At 36.8% G+C, this 22124-nt stretch overlaps 1 protein-coding gene and 1 pseudogene across 3 annotated transcripts in view; one reads left to right on the top strand and one right to left on the bottom strand.

Annotated features, from left to right (window-relative positions):
• Window positions 1-1885: 1885 nt before the first annotated feature.
• Window positions 1886-22124, bottom strand: part of YLPM1 (YLP motif containing 1) — a 59183-nt gene continuing 38944 nt past the window's right edge. Inside the window, exons 11-21 of one of the 3 annotated variants that reach the window (XM_090271166.1) lie at window positions 21965-22119; window positions 18174-18236; window positions 17761-17880; window positions 17370-17546; window positions 17199-17282; window positions 16836-16919; window positions 14747-14827; window positions 11574-11625; window positions 6518-6648; window positions 2597-2779; window positions 1886-2273 (exon numbers count right to left, since the gene is read on the bottom strand). In XM_090271166.1, the coding sequence (XP_090127292.1) occupies window positions 2633-2779; window positions 6518-6648; window positions 11574-11625; window positions 14747-14827; window positions 16836-16919; window positions 17199-17282; window positions 17370-17546; window positions 17761-17880; window positions 18174-18236; window positions 21965-22119 (1094 nt within the window). In that variant the 3' untranslated portion in view covers window positions 1886-2273; window positions 2597-2632. Of the gene's footprint in view, window positions 2274-2596; window positions 2780-4697; window positions 4749-6517; window positions 6649-11573; window positions 11626-14746; window positions 14828-16835; window positions 16920-17198; window positions 17283-17369; window positions 17547-17760; window positions 17881-18173; window positions 18237-21964; window positions 22120-22124 lie in introns of those variants that run through there. The other 2 variants (XM_090271167.1, XM_090271169.1) reach the window with 2 other exon arrangements.
• LOC150017051 (histone H2A.Z pseudogene) lies at window positions 19056-19904 on the top strand (annotated as a pseudogene).

The raw sequence follows: 22124 nt of genomic DNA, 5'->3' as shown, positions 1-22124 counted from the left end.
CCTTCAAGCCAGACACTTCAGATCCTCCCTGTATGTCACTTGTGCCTTTCAAGCTGCTGCGCTGGTGCTTGGGCTCAGAGTGAGTCTGAATAAGCCCGTGTGTGGACTGCTTGGGACTCCACAAGTTTCTTCCACTGACTCAATCCCTGCTGTTTTTTGCCACCGGAAGTTATAGGGACTTATCTTCCTGGCACTGGAACCCTGGCCTGGGGCTGGGACTCCTTGCTCCCAAGATATCCCTCCCGAATTTTTATCCACCACAGGTGGATGTGGGACCAGCCCATTTGGCGTCTCTGCCCCTCCTACCAGTCTGGATGGATGTCGTTTCCTAATTCCATAGTTGTTGACTTCCCTTCAACTCCATTCTGATAGTTTTGACTGATGTTTGTTCTACAATTTAGTTGTAATTTTGATGTGGTTTTGCGATGAGGCGAGCTGTGTTTACCTATGCCGCCATCTTGACTGGAAGTCTACATTGATAGGATTACTACTTCTTGTTTCATTGGCATTCTGAACACTGCCTGTCATAACATAAAAAGGTAACAAAGACTGAAAGTAAAACATTTTCTGTAAGAACATATATTCCTCCATTTTCTTCTGAACTCGAGAACACATTCTGTGGGTCTTTTTACAAACAATAATTCTACTGGCTATCTTGTAATGTACCTTTGCTCAACACAATAAAGGCGGCTGAAAAATATCAGTATGTACAGATGTACTGTCGGCCAAAATGCAATCAAAGTAGCTTGTTAAATACTACAAACAGTGGGAGTTAATGTAGCAAATTTAATATTGACTTATTAGTGAACTTAAAGCTTCTTACATGTAACATTCAGAATTTCAGGGAGGATAAAATACAGAAAGTTGTCAGGAGTTCCTGTAAGTTAGTCTTCAGTACTATAATTTCAAGTTCTCGAACCCAAAACAATACTATTCAAATATTATCTCTATACACAGTAATTAATGTAGGTCATAAAACTAAGAGGTTTTTTGTCTGTAGTCCAAAAGCAAAGATTTCAAAATATTCAAGCCCTTTTGTGAACAAATTCACAACTTGCTGAGTTGGATTACAAAGTAAAAATGGTGTTTGAGGAAGTAGGCTCTTCTCTGTCTTCTCTTATGCCAGAAAATGACATCTTTTTCTTTGCAGAATGAAAAAGGGGAAAATAGCTCCTTTCCTGTTATTACATAGGAATGATATTTTAGTTTTAGCTCTGTATGTTCCAAGGTTCCACCTGGAACTATCGACAAGAGAGGAAATTCTGTGCAGGAGGCCATGCTTTCCAATTTTCCAATCATGAGCAATCTGGCAAGAACCTGAAAACCTGACAGGCTTAAAGGCTGCCTGCCAGAGGGCTCTGCATCTCCGTACTCCTTCCCTGAGATTGGGATTAAAAAATCAACAATTCAAGATCAGCAGTAAGGCTGTAAGCTCCTGGGTTCCACGGAGTACATCAAGTCTGTCCATCACATGTCGGAAGTCAGAGCAGGGAAAATAAAAACATAACAGCATCAAGGGAGAAAGTATAAAGAGGAAGGAAAGAAGAGAGGAAGGAATAGAGAAAGGACCAAAATAATAAAATAAATCATGTTACAGAACGGATGTGCTCCAGGCAACAAACGAATATTTAAAATGGTCTGTACTGGTCTTTAAAATATAGAGAAAGAAACCACCAATAAAATAAAGATGAGTGTTCCGAACGTCACTGAGCCTTGTGTTACAATATGTGCTATGGTATCGCTGAGCTATATAATCTTCAATGGGAAAGAGGTTTGGGGATGTTTGGTTAGGATGTAATTAGACTATACCATATTAAAAAAGCAATAAAAATAAAATTGAGAAAATAAGAGAAAGGGGCCCATGCTCTATAGCCCATGAATCTCATTGGCTTTATCATGAAAGTTTTATTGTTTTTAATTCTAGTACAATCAGCTACCAGTTACATACAGTAAAAAACAAAAACAGCCACAAAGCAATGATGACAGAGGTCGTCCGTGAGATTGTACGGTGGAGAAAACGTTTTCTGTTGGAATCATCCAGCAGATCCCCACCTGTTTTCAGCAGTTAACCTATCATTCCCACCCTCCCCAAAATAGTTTAAAATTTTAATTTCTTGCTTAGGTACAGCAAGATCCTAATACGTCTTGGGGACACTGGAGAACTTTAAAAACTAAAGCAGTAGAAACAAAACAAAAACTGAAACGTGGAAGGAAGGTGACACACAACGAAGATCCAGGAGGCCTTGGCTTCAGATCACCTCAAAGCGAACCATCTGGAAAGAAAAGAAAAGGCTGTCATGCCAGGAAAGAACCAGCAAGTTCAGTAGACCTTAGTATCTCGTCACTCCACTCTTTCACAAATCTACAGAATCCAGGCTTTTCTTAAGTCTTATATTTTTAAAGTGAGCCAGGTTTCAGAAAATTGCTTCCTTTTAGAATAATGTTCTGTACATGTTGGCAACTAGCACATACTTACTCTTTTAGAACCAGAAAATACAGGAAGTGAAGCATTTTTAACAAAGCATGCTGTCTACTTTATCTCAAACCCTTCAAAACCACCACACAGTAGGCTACTTATATGACTATGTATCCTTACCTTAGAGGAACAAAGACTCCATTTGAGAACTACGTCTCATATATACTTGGTTCGATTGAGGGCTTTTTCAGCCAGGTGACCACTTTCATCTGTGATCTTCTCCCAGTCAGTCTGTCCGACCACAAAACCTATGGCCCTTTTCCTATCTGCGTCCTTCTTCTCCTCCAGGTCTGCCCATCTCACCTAGAAAGAATATAGCATTAGGGTTGGGCTTCAGGAAAAATAAATATGCAAAAGGCTTTGCCCCTCTTTGGATACTCTAAAGGATAGGATAACTAACATGAAACAGGAGTTGAAAAAACTAGAAAATAAGTGGAAGAATTGGAGAAAGACATATATCTCAAGTTAGAGAAAGAACTCTCTAGTCAGTCACCAGGTCCTAACCATTCCAGCTCCCAAACAGTTCAGCTGTTGCCTCAGTCCCATCCCTTCTGACTCCTCTGTCACTCCTTTTTAGTTCACTGACCTCATTTTTTTAACTTGAAGTAGAGCGTGAATCTCCACTTATGTTTCCACTCCCTCAGTCCATTTTGCTAGTGATCTCCTTAAAATACGCAGCTGTGACTCTCATCTGCTTTGAATCCTTCCCCTACACACAGAATAAAATCCAGGCACACAGTCCCCTCTGTCTACCCTCCTGTGGCATCGCTGGGCAGCACCTACAGAATAATGACTTCAGCTAGAAATGGCTTTTTAAAGGTCAGTGTCTCTTCTGATTTTCCTAGAGGTACTATTATTGAGATTTACAATCTCAACATTTTGGCCATTTATGTTAACTATTAAAAATGTTATAGTACAAAAAAATTTTCGCTAACACAGAAAGTGCTGAGGTACACATATTTCATCCATTGTCACTAAAAATAGCTCTAAAATGAATGAGTTCAGCAAACACAACAAGGGATAGGTTCACCTTCCACAGTCATCAAAGAAATAAAGTGAAAGTCTACTTGAGCTACTATTTTATACCCAACTAAGAAAATGACACTTTTAAAAAAATTTAATTTACTTTTCCAGAGGGAGAGAAACAGCACTGTGCCAGATATCGATAGGCTGCCTCTCGCATGCCCCCTACTGGGGGCCTGGCCTGCAACCCGGGCATGTGCCCTGACTAGGAATTGAACTGGCGACGCTTTGGTTCGCAGGCCAGTGCTCAATCCACTGAGCCACACCAGCCATGGTGAAAGTGAAAAATTTTTAAATAAATCCTATTTTAAAACCTAACCCTTTTGGTAAAATTCTAATATGACTGATTCTACTGAATGACCATTTCATATAGTGGAAGTTAATCCCAGAAACTCGCCTGGTATTTGTAAAAAGCTGAGTACTAAAAATCAACAGAGTCTAGGAAAGAAATGAATAATGAATTGTGCATTTCTTGCTACCTGTAGGATCTCCTGGTGCTCTGATGTTGACTTTGGTGGTTTAAGAGTTAAAAACTATTTGAAATGAGGGACTGACGCAAAGGAGGAGAGTTAAAGTGGGGTCACTTTTAAAGAACTAGGATTGCACAGCTCAGTTCTCAGCCCACCTAATTTACAAAATAAATTACATGGAATCACAAACTCCTTATTGAAGAGGGTGATAGTTATTGGACTAAAAATAAACTAGAGAAAAATATTTCTCATTTGAGATTACTCAGTTACCAGAACTATACCAAATTATCATCCCCAAGAAGAGTTACTTCTATTGTTACCCGAACCTTAAAACTGGAACAGCAGGTGCCAATACAAGTAGTCCTTGGGTGGAGCTCAGCACATAAAGAAGGCCACTAATCAGATCTCCCTTCCCCATCCCTTGAAGCCACATAGACAAAGGGGGGACCTAGGGACTGTGAAGCATGTGAAAGAACTTTGAAACCTGGAGTTCTCTGTAATGGTATCCACCATAATGAAGTTTTATCCTCTTAAATGTTCTTTTATTAGTAAAGTACTGAGGAAATTCATGAAAAAGCAATGATGTATAAAGAAATGACAAACAACCTCAATCTTAATTAAAGAAATGTAAAATGAGATACCTTTTTTCACTTATCAGATTGTGAAAAGTTAAAATGTTTGGTTACAGCACTGCAGGGGCAAGTGTGGAAAAATAGGTATTTACTTACATGTGGGTGTATAAATAGATGTAACCTTTCTGGAAAGCAATCTCACAATATCTGTCAGAAATGATAAATCATATTCTATGAGCTTGCAGCTTTAGTGCTAAAAATCCACCCTAGGGATATACTTTCAAAGAAATGCCAAGACATATACGAGGTCTGTCCGGAAAAAGTCCAGCCATTGTTAATATAAGGAGAATGGTTTGCACAACATCAATGTAACCTGGCAGCCAAGGACAGTGGACTGGAATGCACAGGCATGAACAGTGACAACTTCATTGTACTAGTCAGTGGAGGCAGTAGACGCCGTTCAGCAAGCATGTGTACTGTGTGGCTGTGGCATTCAAAATAGTCGACTGAGTAGAGCAACGAATCTGCATCAAATTTTGCATTAAGCTTGAGCATTTCTCTGCAGAAACTATTCAAATGACTCAGAAGGCTGCAGCTGTGGGCAACTGGTGATTGGCAGTTTCATCACGACAATGCGCCTGCTCACACATCACCTCCTGTACAGTTTTTTTGTGCAACATCAAATCACCCATGTAACTCAGCCTCTCTACAGCCCATATTTGGTGCGTCGTGACTTCTGGCTTTCCCCAAAACTAAAATCACCTTTGAAAGGGAAGAGATTTCAGACCATCAGTGAGATTCAGGAATATATGATGGGGCAGCTGAAGGCAATTGGGAGAACTGTGTGAGGTCCCAAGGTGTCTACTTTGAAGGGGACTGAGGCATCATTGTCCTATGTACAGTGTTTCTTGTATCTTGTACCTTCTTCAATAAATCCCTCTCTTTTTCATATTACATGGATGGATACCTTCTGGACAGACCTTGTACACCATGACTTTCACCACAGTATTACCAATAAAATGAAAACAGCATAATTATCTATCAATAAGGGACTGGATAAATCACTGATAGTACAACCAAACGATGGCTAACTAGAAAGTCATTTGAGTAGGTACTTATATAGAAAGATCAAGACTGATTATCTGGAAAAGGTTTATGCAGATCATATTTAATATGACCCCTTGTGCTTTGTTATGTTGTTTTAAAGGATAAATACAAATATTACTTTTACTGAATTTGACATCTATGTGGAAGACCTCTCTAACTTTATTCCTTTGCTCCCTTTTATAGCAAAACTTCTTTTGTGCTTCAACTGTTAAGAAAACTTGACTGATTATTGATCAATCATCAATTATCTCCATGTGCCAAATTCAGTGGTTTATTTTCTGTTTCCAATTTACTTGTCTTCTTTGTATCATTTAACAATGTACTACTCTATCTATACTTCTAAATTTTGGAGTCCTGAGTCCTACTATCATTTCGGACTTAACTGGTCACTCACTGAACTTCTGATTTTTCCCTCTCAAAGTTACGACTCCACCAGTTTTTCTCTAATTCAGTAAGTGGCATCACATACATGCAGTGCTTATGGCCAGAAACTGAAGAGTCACCCTTGATTCTATCCCCTCCTGGACTCTCTACATCTAATCCATTAAGAAGTCGCAGAGATGCTCTTGAACACTCTTCTCTGCACCTGGTTCTTTTGCCCCAGGACAAAATGGCACAAGTGGCCACTCCAAAGTCCTTTAAGGTTGACAACATGCTAGCCATTTCTGTTCTCCACTTTTAAGTTACTTGTACATTTTGACCTGATAATTTATAAAGTCTGACTCATTTTTCTGAAGTGTAATATAATATAGAGTAAACTAAATTGCTCTAAAAAATAGCATTCACGAGATTATTTGTCAATAACTTTCTAAAACCAGATGCCCAAACGGGTCCTTCATCTCTTGGCAGTTAGTGACGAAGTCTCTTACCCTCTTCTTCCCAGGCTCAGAAGCACGCGTGTCGTAATCATCGGGGAGCTGCAGATAATCTTCCATTCTGCTGGCAATTGCTTCCCAGTCACGCTTCCTTTTAGTGCCAGTCCTCAAGCCATCCAACTTGTCTGAAGGACAAACACAGAGCCGCAGCATTAAGGCAGAGTGTGGGTTTGCGCACAAGACACAAACAAGGGGGAAGAAGGCTGGAACACTGTCAGAGGACACATCCACACTTTTGAGAGCAGCATCTCTTGCAGATCCAAAGCATCTTCTCGGCTGAGATAATATCAAATTCCGTAGAATTTCCACTATTTATTTGGTGTTCATACTGGCATCCATTACATGATGACGTTGGTTTAAGTAACAAATACGGACAGAGCAAGAATGGCACTTGTCTCCACCCACCACTCCCAAATCACAACACTTCAACGCTTATGTTCTGAAGGAAAATGCAAAGTTGGGTTTTTTACAAAACCAAGTTGTTCCGTTCTTTTTCCCTCTAACACAGTATTAACAGCACCCATTTGATCTGCAAGCATGTGTGATACTGTGTCATATGAAAAGCAGGGAGTACCAAGAACTTAATGAGCCAAGCTAATGTTTTAAAAGGTTTTAGATTAACAGTTTCTTGGGATTTTGACCTCTGTGAGAAGATTCACCATGAGTTAATGTTTATGAGTAAGATGACAGCAACATCACAACTTTCTTTGGTTATACTATGTAGTACAATTGAACTTTTTGATGCTAAGGGCTAGTTAGCCAAAGTGACCAGATCTGAATTTTCTTTCGGAATCCTCAATCTGAGGGGGCTAGGCTTTCCAAGGCTCCCAAACTGTAATGAATTAGATGAAAAGGAATTACCAATTCAGAAATTACGAGGTACAAGTTCAGGTGTCTTCAAGAACACACGATGAAATGTGTGATCTTTTTTATTGGTTGGTAATACTGATTTTGAATTCTATATGTGAGATACTATGAGTTATATATTTTAGTTACATTGAAGCTCTAAACTTTTGAACCATCTATAGTTATACAAACACACTATTATTAAGCAGGTCAATAAAGGAAAATTTACAAACTTCAGAAACACTCAATTATCATACTTCATTGAACTCCATAAAGGGCGAAGAGTATATATAATAGAAATCTTTTAGGCACCAAGTGGGAGAGAACTTGATATGGAAAGTACAATGGAAGCAGTGGCAGGAGAGAGGGTGAGCTTATGCTTCAAATGTAAAAGTTTCACACAAAACTAACTGTACCATACTATTTAGGTTACAAAAATCAGTAAGATTTGCATACTTGGCCAAGTTTTTATTTTCTAAACCCTTCCCCCATAAAAGTGGTATTATTTAAAAATCCAACCAGGCAAACTATAACACTTTACAAAACTCAAGAAATTTTTATCACTTCACTTTGGAAGACTTTTAACATGGATGAGTTAAACAGAAACAGTCTCCTAACCTCTGTAAATCACATGCTGTACCAAATGGTTCTATCTACATGTATATGACAGGCCATATTATACAGGATCTTAAAGAAGTGACCTCTTGATTGTACAGGGACACAGTATTATAAAACCAATGAAGTCCCAGGAACAATAAAACTGTTCTCAGTTCAACAATGTACAGTATTACCAGAAGAGTAGGAAGCTCCCATATAATTATTAATTAAACCTCAAAGGATTTCCAAACTTAATAAGATGAACTTTGACATTAACATACTTCAAAGGAAAGTTTCATGTAACAATTTCAAGAACAAAGCATGGGCAAGCAGCAATGCCAAAGGGCAGCATGAAAACCGAACTGCAAGAACTTTTCCTTACACACTGTGTATGTGACAGGAGTTACAGACCAAGGAGTCCCATGCTGGCAACATGGAAGTTCAGAACATGTGTTTTAGTCTGAACACCCTTGTTTGCAATGTTTAATTTGAAATTTGATTGTGCACGACATGTTTAAAGTTTCCTTCTTGGGGCTGAAGAAAGGTTCATACCTCTTCCACACAGCATCCTGGAAACCCAAGCACACAGATGTATGGCATAAGGTGAGGGAAGAGGAATCTGGGGCATTAGTTACAGAAGACAACTGCTGTCCAATACACTCATACTACTAATGATTTTCAGAGGTTTGAGTTTCAAAAGATGAAGTTTTAAGATGAAGAGGAAGGTTTAAGTATCCAACTTGACCGGTCACAGAATTTTAACACATCTTCAAAACAGTATATACTATTATAATGCAAAATAAAAAAAAAATTAGATACATCTATGTATTTTCTAAATAAATGATGTTTCTGGAAATTTGTTCCTAGTGAACATACAGAAGTTATGTGCCTCTACAAACCATAACTGCATCCCAATTGTGAAGAGATGAAACTGCCTGCCACACGAAGGGCCAACACTCACTAACTCATAACCAGAGACAAATGACGGAGATGAGAAAAACAAAAGAACTTGATATGCAGAAACCTAAATCATGTCATTGGAATTTAAGTCGCTTCAAGGCTAAATTTTTCCAGCATCTGATGTGCATCAGGGTGCCCGGGTCCCGGATGCAAAGGAGTCAGGTGCAGCACAAGGGGAACACAGGAAGTTTTCAACAACTCTACAACACCCATGCAGATGTAGTGCCAGCCAGTTCTGAATGTTTCTAAAATGACACCACTTCTGATTTGTAACACTCCACACAGGCTGAACTGCATACTGTACTTCATGAACATACATCAAGAGTCTGCAATGAGATTTAACCCACTCCTTGAAAGGGTATAGGTGAGTATTTTCTCGTTGGCAGACTCATTTGTGAATCAAAATTCCTCAGTTACAAATTCAGCTCTTCTGGCTCAATGTGACACTGCTAGAGCTTAATATGTTTCCATCCAGCATAACCATGTTACCAAGAGTGACTTAAGAATGTTGGCAAACTCAGAAAAATAAACTGTACTTGGTAATCAAATTTATGAAATTTGTTATAATAAGGAAGGCAACATAAAATAGGCTAATTCTCTAATGAAGATCCTTGTATTATAGAGAAGAATCTTCTTTTTAGTTGGCTCCATGAGCCATTCTCAAAGAAGCAAGCACTTTTAAGAGTGCTCACACTCAAAGTGTCTTTCTCCTCAGGTAGATTAGCTCTCAAGATAATGCAGTGGTGCAAGAAGCAAGTCATTATATAAAACATCAATGTCACTCTTACTAAAAATAAACAAAAATCCAACTGCAAACATGTTATAGTTTACTTTCCATATTGATTACTAGATCTTCAGTGCCTTTAATTGAAATGGTTTACTTAACAAATCCATTTCTGGAATTTACCGTGTAACATTCTGTCTTTAAAATACACTAAATTTGTATAAAATGTGTTTCCTGAGAAGCAAATGATAGGCAAAAATTTTTCCAGAAAGCAATACCAAGATGAATAGCATATTTTTAAAAATTATTACTAAATTCTATTTTCCTTTCTCTTTAAAAATTAAGACAGGAAAATAGAAAATAGGTTCAAGTTTAAAAACACATTATCCTAGACCATAAACCTCTGGATATATGCTTAGCTAACATATTTATCACTTTTACAATCCTTTTTGATGCTTTATGATCTCTCCATGCCCCAAAATATAAACACTGTGTAGAGAAGCAGAAAAAAAGAAACATGATCTTTACAGTCTTACATGTTATCCTAAAAGTACAGAACTTCCAACATTCTTAAATCTAATGTCAAAATAAACAGATCTAAAGCATTATTATTAAAAGTAAGCTGTGGTGGTTATTTTCCTACATATTTAGTTGTGTTTAAACACTTACAAATTCTTTAAAAGTTTAGGGAAGGAGACAGTTGGTTATTATTAAGATTTCCCACAAAGGGAAGACTAGTAACCACATATAATTTTTACATGACATACATTAGAAAAAAAATTCTGGACTTTACAACAAAGCAACTATCCCAATAATATAGTAATATTTCAGTTTATGGAACTATCTTTTAAGATAGGAACTGGTCAACATCATTTGCAAACATGATCAGTTGGGCAAAATAAAAGGCATAGCCTATGACACTGTATGTAAAATGCACCCCTCTGATGTCAGAAACATAGACAGTGTGTCCCAAACAGTGAAGCAGCTAAATGACTCCAATTTGTTCTATGAATTTATGATATTTAGATGGTTACTCTGTTCTGGAATAATAGCAGGATACCAGGAAGAGAAACACAAAGACTGACAGCCTACTTTGTACATTAGTATGGTCAATCTTCTCAAAAAGTCCTTATCACGTTTTCTTAGGTTATTTATTAACATATCTTAATCCACATGTTAAATGGTTCACTTTAAGTAAGGTAAAAACAGAAAAAAAAAAGAAAAAGAAAAAACATTTTGAAATACTGGAGGAAAATCCATTGGATATGCATGATTTTCTGCTTGGCAGGTAACTTCACACTAAGCAATTCTAATTTTTGATTTAGATAATCATTTTAACCAGTTTACCTTATAATCTGGCACTAAAGGCAAGTTGAAGGAAAATATAAGTAGAATCTTATAAAGCAGGCTCTTCAAAAACCTAAATTATGTACCTACCACACCCCACCCAGAAACTCTTAATTTATTATACAAGGAAAATAATTGCCTTTTAATTAATTTTTAAGCTTCAATTTTATTATTACTATCATTTCTACCCAAAGTACTCACAATCTGGTTCAACTTTGGACTGCAGTTAAATATTCTTTTAGAAAACCAGAATTCTCATCGGTACTAACATTTCTGATTAATATGAAAGAACGAATTTCAGAAGTGACAGCATTTTATTACTAAATTTATCATATATCTCCACTTACTCTAAAAACTTCAAGTGGTATTGAAGGTAGTTCTTTTAAATACACTTCTTTCATTCTGTCACAAGATATAACTATTAAACTGAAAACTAGCAAAATAGACTGCGGATGTAAGGTAGGCCAAAAATCCTGGTTTAAGCAGAACTTTAGGGAAATTGATTCTTCTTACAGCAGATCTATGACCATTACCATCAGGTATGACATATAAAAACAGGAAAAAGGAAATACCCACCTAGCTTTGCCTCAGATGTGTCCATCTCCCATTTGCTTTTCGGAATGTAACCCTAAATCGTACACAGAGAGAAGCTCGAAGGGTTAGAAAGAGACACATACATGCATATCACTTTTGATCTGGAAAAGCATTAAAACTGGGAATGGATACAGTTTCCACTCACTAGTTATAAATATATCCGTAGGGAAAACACAGTCTCATTATCTCTGAAGAAACTGAATTACCAAATTCATAAATCTTTACTGCCTAGGTTTCAGAGTAGTCACTTCAGAATAGTATCATGAAGGCGCTTTGAGGCAGCTACAGTTCGAGATACACAACTGCAGTCTGAACGGCTGTATAGTAAATGAGGCACGAATGTACAGTAGTTATTGTGCTAATATTAATATCATTCAGAGTAACAGAGGATTTATAATAGCTAGCTAGGTTATTTTCTCATATCAACTGCTATTCTCAAGTGATAATAGCCATGAGGTACAGAGTGTTTTTCAAGACAGTTACTTTATAGTCCAGCATAATTTTAAATACTCAAAAGAAAGGAGAAAACTTGGTATCACTGAATACAACTATGAAGTTCGATTTCATTTTTAAATGACTCCATACATTTAGCAGCAGATCTTACAAAGGCTAATTTTAGTGAAATCAATTCCAGAGCATTTCTTTTTCATAAGTTGAAAACTGATTGTTACTTCTGATGTCTTCTAAAATTACATTTTCCTATTACATAAAAAACCAGAAATCTCCACAGGCAGTTTACATGTTATTTAATAAAATGACTGGGTGGTTTATTTCAAACAAAATCCCATAATATTTTCAAACTTCCCAACATACCTATTTAACTATGTAGTAATCCTTTCAGTTTATTCACCTGGCAAGTAAGTGTATGCTTTTTCCATGTAATTTATTATGATTACCCTTTTCCTTTATTTAGACTCTGTTCTTTATTAGACCTTAATATACCAAACTTTAATACTAGACCTTATTATGTAGAACAGATTCATCAAAGGTGTCAGCATCTTTTAAGAATCAATATATCTCTCGACTATTAGGAGTGTTCAAGTTCATAGAACAGACTGACACACAGGTAATTTGCAATGTATGTTGAACATTTCATGGCAGTAGTTTCTGTGTAAGAGTAATAGAGCATCATCATTCTTCCAGGAAGCCTATAGGTATTATACATTTCTAGTCTTTAAGCCAGACTAATAATTCAATTTTAACTCATTAGGCAGTATTTCAGGTTTACAAATTATACCATCTTTTTCAAATATATTTTAAGAACAAACCAAGACGAAGCTATGCTGAAGTGATGGTGTTAATGAAATTTGTACACGTTATACTTCAAAAGTCATCTGAAAACTTAAGCATCACTAGAATAATTGTTAAATTCTGAGTCACATCAACTAGATTCACTGAAGCACTAATGAAGGCAGAATATCAAACCAATGACTGCTCACCCCAACCCCCATTCTCTTAAGCAAGAAAAGTCTGGCTTTCATCCAGCTTAGTAATCAGTACAGAGTAGGAAAAAAATGCAGTTTATTGAGAATGTCATTAAAATGGTCTGAATGACACGAGACTTGCTCTTAACCCTTCAGTTAAAATTCTCCAAGCATCTTTTACTCTTGAAATAAAACCCAACAGTAGAAGATCTGGATTCTGCAATTTTGAATGGGTTAAGAGAAGTTTTATAACAAAGATAAGCAAAACATGTACATTTATTTCCCCCTGCTGGGACCACCCTGTTCTTATTTAAAACTACATCATCTTCTCACTGCTTAAAATGTTAAGCCACTTGGATTTAAAAGAGATAGTCCAGCAGGGGAGAGTCCTAAGGCTAGGTTTCTGATGTAAAAATATATTATTACAGTGTGTTTTATTTTAAAAAATTATAAGTTCTAAGTTTTGACCTATACCTAAGCAAATCAGATGTTACGAACCAAATCCTGAACTGAAACCTCCACAAAAGAAAGACGGAGCTTCAGAAAGCTAACATCATAGACTTCCCACACAGTCCCGTTCTAGGACACACGCTGCAAGCAGCTAGTAAGGTCATTAGCCATATTCCGGAACAGCGTGGGGCTCTAAGTGAATTTCCTGCCTATATTTTGGCTCATACATGTCAAAATACAACCTAATCAAGAAAAATAATTTGTTTAAAGAAAAAAAAAACATACTGAGATTCAAATGCTATTAACTTTAAAGCTTATTTTTTAATCCACATATGAAATCTGGAAAGGTAGAAGTTGGCCCCATCTCTATATAAGCACACAGTTTCTACCGAGAGTCCTCCATATCATGCATAGGTTTAATGGGATCACACTTAAAAGAGCCTGTATTCTCTGGGAGGTAGGAATCAGGGTTCTCACTTTGTACATTTTCAGAAGAATATGAGAAGCAGCTTTAGCAAGGGCTGAAATATTAAATAAACCAAATAATACTCTGAATTTAAAAAGCAACATTATTCCAAGGCATTGCTAATCTCTGTACCTCATTTAGCAAACACTGGAAAGTAATATAACGCTGTGGGTCACATATTCATGAATGACAGGGTAAAGCAAACATTTCTAAGAGGTATGATCAAAAGCATTTACAGGAGGTGCACAAAACTTTAAACTCACACTACATTAAGTCTCTCATCAGCCTAACAAAATGCATTGCCTACACAGTCAAATAATTTCCCCCATTACTTAATAGAATATAATGCAGAAGAACAAATTCAGTAGTCTGTGGCAACCCTCTGCCTCCTCATTCAATAAATTCTTCTGCCTCAGTTGACAGAAGCTCAATTTTGAGGTCTTATAGCAAAGAAGAGACAATTATGCACACGTGGTAGGCTGTACCACACATCGGCTGGAGTGTGAGAATGCCCTTTCATATGTAATTGATTTTCTTAAGAAGTGTACTCCCCTAAAGCCACCCACAAATAGATGAGTGAGTACAAGGGTAAGTTTCTAAGCATTCTTCAAATTTTCTTGCAACAACATGGTAGAGGGTTCTTTTGGTCAGGAGAAAAGTAAAAAGTATTCAAAAGTCTCCTTGAAGGTGATGATGGAAACTTTTACCATTAAAGTGCATATCAACAGTAATAATCCGACCACAGATCTGAATTTAAACACCTAAGGATTTTAATAAAGAGACACATTATTTAAAGTGGTTGGTCTGTCTCCTACCAGTTCGTTTTCCTCTTCCTCTGCATCTTTCTTTTCTTCTTTCTGTTCTTCGATATTTGCATCAAAATCTTCCATCTCTACCTACACCACCCCAATAATCATAATGAAAACAGATTAAGTTAACATTTAGGAAAATGTTGGGTCCCTCAATGAGATCTGAAATGAGCACAGTTGCCCAGAGCAAGACAGCACAGTCTCACTGCTACATACTAAGTAATTTTTAACACCCTAAACTTCAAAACAAAACTGATAAAATACAATAATATACCTGCTTTTCATTTTCCTTCAGTCTTCTATGAAGTTGGTAATTATCTGTTTTGAATGCCTATACATTACTAGGATTTCTTTTTAAAACTTTTACTAAGTATTTTTCCAATCAAGTAAAACATGTATATGATTCAAATTTCAAAATGTTAGGAAATGGTATAGTGAAAAGATGGCAGTAGCTTGGTCTAGAATGGTAGCAATGCAAACAGACAGTAGATGGATTAGGGAGACATTTATGTTAAAACTGACAAGACCTGTGGACGGACTACATGGTGGAGGGATAGGGTCACGCTTTGATATAATGAAGAATAAAGAGTCAAGAGTAATGCAAAGAGGGTTATAGCACCAGAGTGGTGGGTCTAATTATTAATACAGAGAACCCTAGAAGAGAAACAGGTTTGGATAAATTCCATATTGGAAAGGTTGAGTTTGAGATGCACTAAGGTATTATATGTTTTTCTGTAGAGAATTTGGAAAATAACGATAGATTATAAAATCACCTCTACTCAGATATAATTATTGTTAAGGTGTTGATAAAATGCAGTCTAGTCTTTATAACTGAACTTTATGGGCATGTAAGCAGCAATCCAAACTACCAGTAAGACTACTTACATAGAATGTGCAAAATAAAAATGGAGACTAGGATAAATAAAGCACTCCAACATTTCAGGAATGGGGGGCAAGAGAAGCCAACAAAGGAAACTTTGAAAAGGTATGGCCAAAGGAAAACCAGGAGAAGGTGGATTCACAGAAGCCAAGAGAAAAATGTTTTGAAGAAGGTCAGCTATGTCATACGTAACTGCAAAATTAAGCAACAGGAGAACTGTCCACTGTCATGGAAACCTTGGTGAGAGAGTCTCTGGAAAATAGCTGGGGCAGAAGCCAGAAGGAAATGGGTGGACGAGTGGCATAGGAGGCGAGAACGCATAAAACTACAGTGACAACACTGAACAGATAACTCGCATTCCCGGAAGGAGGACAAACAAAACAGAAGTACACAGTTGATTAAAAAAGGAAATTATTTCCTTTTCCATGATAAAGATTTACTTTCACCAAATTAATACTTAATTTAGGCAAGAATTATCACTGAATAAAAATCCGTTGGGGAACAGACTATTTAACAGTTTCAAGTATCTCCCTACAGACTACTTATTACAAAGAGAAAAATTTGATAGATTCCACCCTGACAAAATGATCAACACCTTGATCACCAACAGTGAAATAAACTGACATCATGTGTCTCCTGATGTGATGCACTGAGGACACATCACTTCTGTCGCATTCCTGCTAACGTGTAACCTAAAACTAATCGGATGGAAATAATAGAACAAACTCAAATTGAGGGGAATTCTACAAAACAACTGACTATACCCTTCAAAAATTATTTGTTTTTCACAAGAATGACATGGCTAAGAAACTATTTTTGATATTAAAGAACTGGATCCTGGATTTTAAAAAATAGTTATAAAAGCACATTATGGAAATAACTGGTGAAATCTGAATACAAACTGTATATGAGGTAATTCAGATTACTAGTTTTGTAAAAGAATGCCCTTGTTCTTGGGATACCCTCTGAAATATTTAGGGGTGGAGGGTTATGAAACAAGACCTGGAACTTAACTCTCAAATGGTTCCACAGTAACAGTGATAATAGTAATAATAATAATGAGGAAGAGAGGGAGACTATATCAATATAGAGAAAATGTGGGAAAATATTAATAACTGGTTAATCTCAATGACAGTGATACAGGTATTCTTAAAAGGGGTAAAATACAACAAAAAGCGTCATTTTGGTACTGCTTCTGAGGCAAAGGACACTCACTTCCTCAATAGCAGCATCTTGCAGCAAAGAACGAATGTCCAGGCGCATCATGTGACGAGGTGCAGTTTCCCAGTGATCGGCCATCTATTGAGAGATTTAGGGGGTCAAGTTATTTTTGGAAACAACTCAAAGGAAAACAAGTGAGCGCCCAAGACAAACTCACTAATACTGTGAAGTCTAACTGACTAGTTGCAGGCAGAGCGAGGCCACCTTTTTCTACAATGGATAAGAAACACTTACTGAAGCAGGTGGCAGAAAGGTATTTTGAACGTAAAGGGGATAAACAAGAACTTCCAGACAACAGGGATGAAACAGCCTAACTGAAGTTTAAAATACGACAACTTCTATGTTCCCCCAAATCACCTTGTTTATTTCTTTAAGCTTTCTTCCATGAATATTTCTCTTGCCACAAGTCTGGTTATCGGCACTCATTTCAGCCAAATACACCTAAGAAAGAATGAATAACCATCAGGCAAATAAATGCAGCACTTACATGATAACACAAAGTGTTCTAAAACTATTTTAAGTCTGTACCTCAAATCCCTTGGTTTTTGCTGCACTCCAGAACTGGTCAAAATGTCTAACTCTGTCATTGATGGCATCCAGGATGATGAAGGGGAAAAAGCCATCATCCAGAGTCTTTTTGAAAGTTTTGAACATGCTGGTGCGATAGGTTTCTTCCATCTCAGCTTCATATTCATATTCCATTACCTGAGATCCCCCCCCAAAGATATATGGAGTTAGCAAAAGCAAAGAATCATTCTAAACCTCTTCCCTGGTTAGCAGGTGAACCGAGATGACTTTGTAGTCATTCTTTCACACCTGAGTGTTAAAGTTTGTGTTCAAAAACCAAAGTCTTCCTTTGTCTTCTAAAATGCCACACTTTTCCTTTCACTACTGTTAATGAATCAGGATGTAACCATACCTTCTTCTTCACCTTCTTTCCAGAATCTGGATCCTTTTCTTCTTTTTCCACTTCAGTGATGAAGTAATCATCCAGGCTTAGAACTCTGGGTGCAGGTCCTCCAAATTCTACCTCCTTATCCTAAGAATCATGTGGTCAAGAAAGTTAAAGAGAATTTATGAAATAAATTAATGCATGTGTACACTACAGTTTTTTTCTGTGGCTGAATGACATGCAATCCTTTGGTGGTTTCAAATTAAACAAAGGCAAAAATACTTGTTAAAGCAAATCAAAATTTATATGGGATAGCATCTATTACATGAGTCAACCAGAATGGATCAAATGAGAAATATCTGTATTGATAACTTCTGCTTGGTAAGAAGATAAGTGGCTAATAAAAAAAGCACTTGATTCTTTGGCTTTCACATACTCACTCGAATAAGTTTTGCAACATGTGTCTTTCCACTACCAGGCAATCCTCTCATTATAACAACAATCTGAAACACAATGAAAAAATAATCACTCAGAGAAGATATTTTTACAATAAAATCTTTTTCAGAGAGCAGGGAAGGGAGGGAGAGAAACATCAATGTGAGAGGGAAACATCAGTTGCCTCTTGTACATGCCCTGACCGGGACTGAACCTGAAACCCAGGCATATGCCCTGACCGGGAATCAAACCAGTGACTTCTCATTTTGCAGAACAACACTCAACTGAGCCACACCGGTCAGGGCTACAATAAAATTTTAGAGTTAACAATGACCTATCATTCTCCATGACAGACCACATGATATGCCATGAAACAAACCTTAATAAATTTGAAAGGACAGAAATAATACAAAGTACTCTGACTACAATGGAAAAAAATTAGAAATTAACAGTAGGAAAAGTCTGGGAAATGCACAAGTATGTGGAAATTAAATACCATACTCCTAATGAACCAATGGGTCAAAGAAGAAACCAGAAGAAAAATCAGAAAATACTTGGAGATAAATAAAAATGATGACACAACATACCCAAACCTATGGGGTGCATCTAAAGCCATGCTTATAAGAAAATTTATTAAGAAAGAAGAAAAATCTCAAATCATAACCTAACCCTTCATTTTAAGACACTGGAAAAAGAAGAACTAAACCTAAGGCAACCAGATGTAATGAAATAATAAACATTAGAGAAGTTAATAAATTGGAGAACAGAAAAACAATAAAAGCTGGTTCTTTGAAGTCAACAAAATTGACAAACCTTTAGCTAGACAGACTAAGGGAAAAAAAGAGAAGATTCAAATTATTAGAATCAGAAATGAAAGAGGGGCAGTTTGAATCGCGGTGCGACGGAGTCGGCGGTGGGATCTCGTTGGGTGTTTGGTCCTTTTTCTGCCTTGCTTGTTTGAGCTTCAGCAGAATTCGAAATGGCTGGCGGTAAGGCTGGGAAAGACTCCGGAAAGGCCAAGACAAAGGCAGTTTCCCGCTCGCAGAGAGCCGGCTTGCAGTTTCCGGTGGGCCGTATTCATCGGCACCTGAAATCTAGGACGACCAGTCATGGACATGTGGGCGCGACTGCTGCTGTGTACAGCGCAGCCATTCTGGAGTACCTCACCGCAGAGGTACTTGAATTGGCAGGAAATGCATCAAAAGACTTAAAGGTAAAGCGTATTACTCCTCGTCATTTGCAACTTGCTATTCGCGGAGATGAAGAGTTGGACTCTCTCATCAAGGCTACAATTGCTGGTGGTGGTGTCATTCCGCACATCCACAAATCTCTGATTGGGAAGAAAGGACAACAGAAGACTGTCTAAAGGATGCCTGGATTTCATATTATCTCAGGACTCTAAATACTCTAACAGCTGTCCAGTGTTGGTGATTCCAGTGGACTGTATCTCTGTGAAAAACACAATTTTGCCTTTTTGTAATTCTATTTGAGCAAGTTGGAAGTTTAATTAGCATTCCAACCAACCAAATTTCTGCATTCGAGTCTTAACCATATTTAAGTGTTACTGTGGCTTCAAAGAAGCTATTGATTCTGAAGTAGTGGGTTTTGATTGAGTTGACTGTTTTTAAAAAACTGTTTGGATTTTAATTGTGATGCAGAAGTTATAGTAACAAACATTTGGTTTTGTACAGACATTATTTCCGCTTCGGTGGATAAGCTCAATAAAGGTCATATCCACCCCCCCCAAAAAAAAAGAAATGAAAGAGGGAATGTGATAGCCAACCTTACAGAAATAAAAGTGGAGCTCTAAAGGAATGCTATGAACAATTGTATACCAATAAATTAGATAACTTAGATGAAATGAACAAACTCCTAGAAGACAAAGACTAGTGAAACTGACTCAAGAAATAAACAATTAGAACAGAACTATGACAAGAGACTGAATTAATCATCAATAACTACCCACAAAGCAAAGCTGAGGCCCAAATGACTCTATTATTGAATTCTAACAAACATTTAAAGAAGAATTAATACCAACTCTTCACAAACTCTTCCCAAAAACAGAAGAGGAAGGAGCAATTCCCAGCTCCTTCTATGAGGCCAGAATTTCAAAACAAGCAGATACCCAGATACCAAAATCAGAAAAAGATATCACAAGAAAACCACAGATATCTCTTATGAATATGGATGCAAAAAATCCTCAACAAAATACTAGCAAACGGAATCCAGAAACAAATAAAAAGAATAATACACCAAGTGAATTTATCCTGGGGATGTAAATTAATATCTGAAAAGCAATTAATATAATACATCATATCAATAGAATAAAAACAAAATACAAACAATAGAATAAAATCACAAACAACACAATAAAAACAAAAACCTCAACTGACACTGAAAAAGCATTTAATAAAATCCAGTATTCTTTCATGATAAAAACATTTAACAAACTAGAAATGGAAGGGAAACCTCCTCAGCTAGATGAAGAGCATCTACTGAAAACCTAGAGCTAATAACATATTTAATGATGAAAGACTGAAAGTTTTCTAAGATCAGGAATAAAATAAGAAAGTCCACTCTCACACATCTACTTAACACTGTACTAAAGGTACTAGTCTAAGCAACTAGGCAAGAAAAAGAAATAAAAGGTATCCATATGGCAAAGGAAGAAGTAAAGCCACCTCTATCTGCAGATGCCATGACCTTGTATATAAAATCCTAAGGAATCCACTAAAAATCTATTAGAACTAATGAGTTTAGCAGTGTTTCAGGATATAAGATCTACATGCAAAAATAAGCTGCATTTCCATATAATTGAACAATCCAAAAATGGAATTAAGTCAACTATATCAATAACATTAAATGTGAATAAATTAAACAACCTAATTAAAAGTCAGAAATGGTCAGATTGCATTAAAAAACACGATCCAACTATATGTTGTCTACAGGAGACATACTTTAGATTCAAAGACACAAAGAGAGTGAAAGAAAAGGATGGAAAAAGATATAACATACAAACAGTAACCACAGAAAAGCTGGGGTAGCTATACTAATAATAAATAAAATAAGTTGTAAAATGACTTATATACATATATGGAGTCAAAATCTGATAAAAATCTTCCATGAAATGGAATCTAATTATTCTGCAATATAAGATAAACTTAAGAATGGATACATTTGGAGTTCACTATGAAAACAATCCTAAACTAGACCTGGCTGCTGTGGCTCAGTGGATTGAGTGTCGGCCTGAGAACCCAGTGTCACTGGTTCGATTCCCAGTCAGGGCACAAGACTAGGTTGCACGTCAGGTCCCCAGCTGGGGGCGCAAGTGAGAGGCAACCACATAGTGATGTTCTCTCTTTCTCTTTCTCCTTTCCCCTCTCTCTAAAAATAAAAATAAATAAACAAATAAAAAAATAAATTATTTTTTTTAAAAAAGAAAGAAAACGATCCTAAACTAATCAAGTCTCCTAATTCTCCCTTTTTGTTCAACATACCATACAACCAAATCTACATTTTTCTCTCTTCAAAATGCAATTAATTGAGTTCTTATTATTTTCTGAAGCTTTCAACATCTTTTTTTTGCCAAACAATTAAGCTCTAACTTCTGAGATACTATAGGGTAGGTAATTTATCAGATTATATGATAATTTGGAGATAGTAGGATGCTTTGAACCCAGTATTATTAGTATGATAATCACAAAAAAGTAGAGAAATTCTGTTCAGGATATAAATTAAAAAGATCTCTTATCAGCTTCTGATTTGAAAGAAAACTAGTCAACTACATAGGACTCACTCTCTCAGGTCTGCTCTCCCGGCCAGGTGGTTTCAAAATATCATCTACATTCTTGGATTCAGGCTTCTTCTCAACCCGTGGAGCTGGAGGGGGCTGGTGGCTTAGTGAAGGAGCTGGCAGGGGCATTCGCTCCTCTGGGTAAGTTCTTCGTTCTCCTAGA

Source organism: Furipterus horrens, unplaced genomic scaffold, assembly GCF_987537825.1.
Source record: "Furipterus horrens unplaced genomic scaffold, mFurHor1.1.pri manual_scaffold_3, whole genome shotgun sequence".
Lineage (NCBI taxonomy): Eukaryota > Metazoa > Chordata > Mammalia > Chiroptera > Furipteridae > Furipterus > Furipterus horrens.
This window is presented reverse-complemented; position numbering and strand designations above follow the sequence as displayed.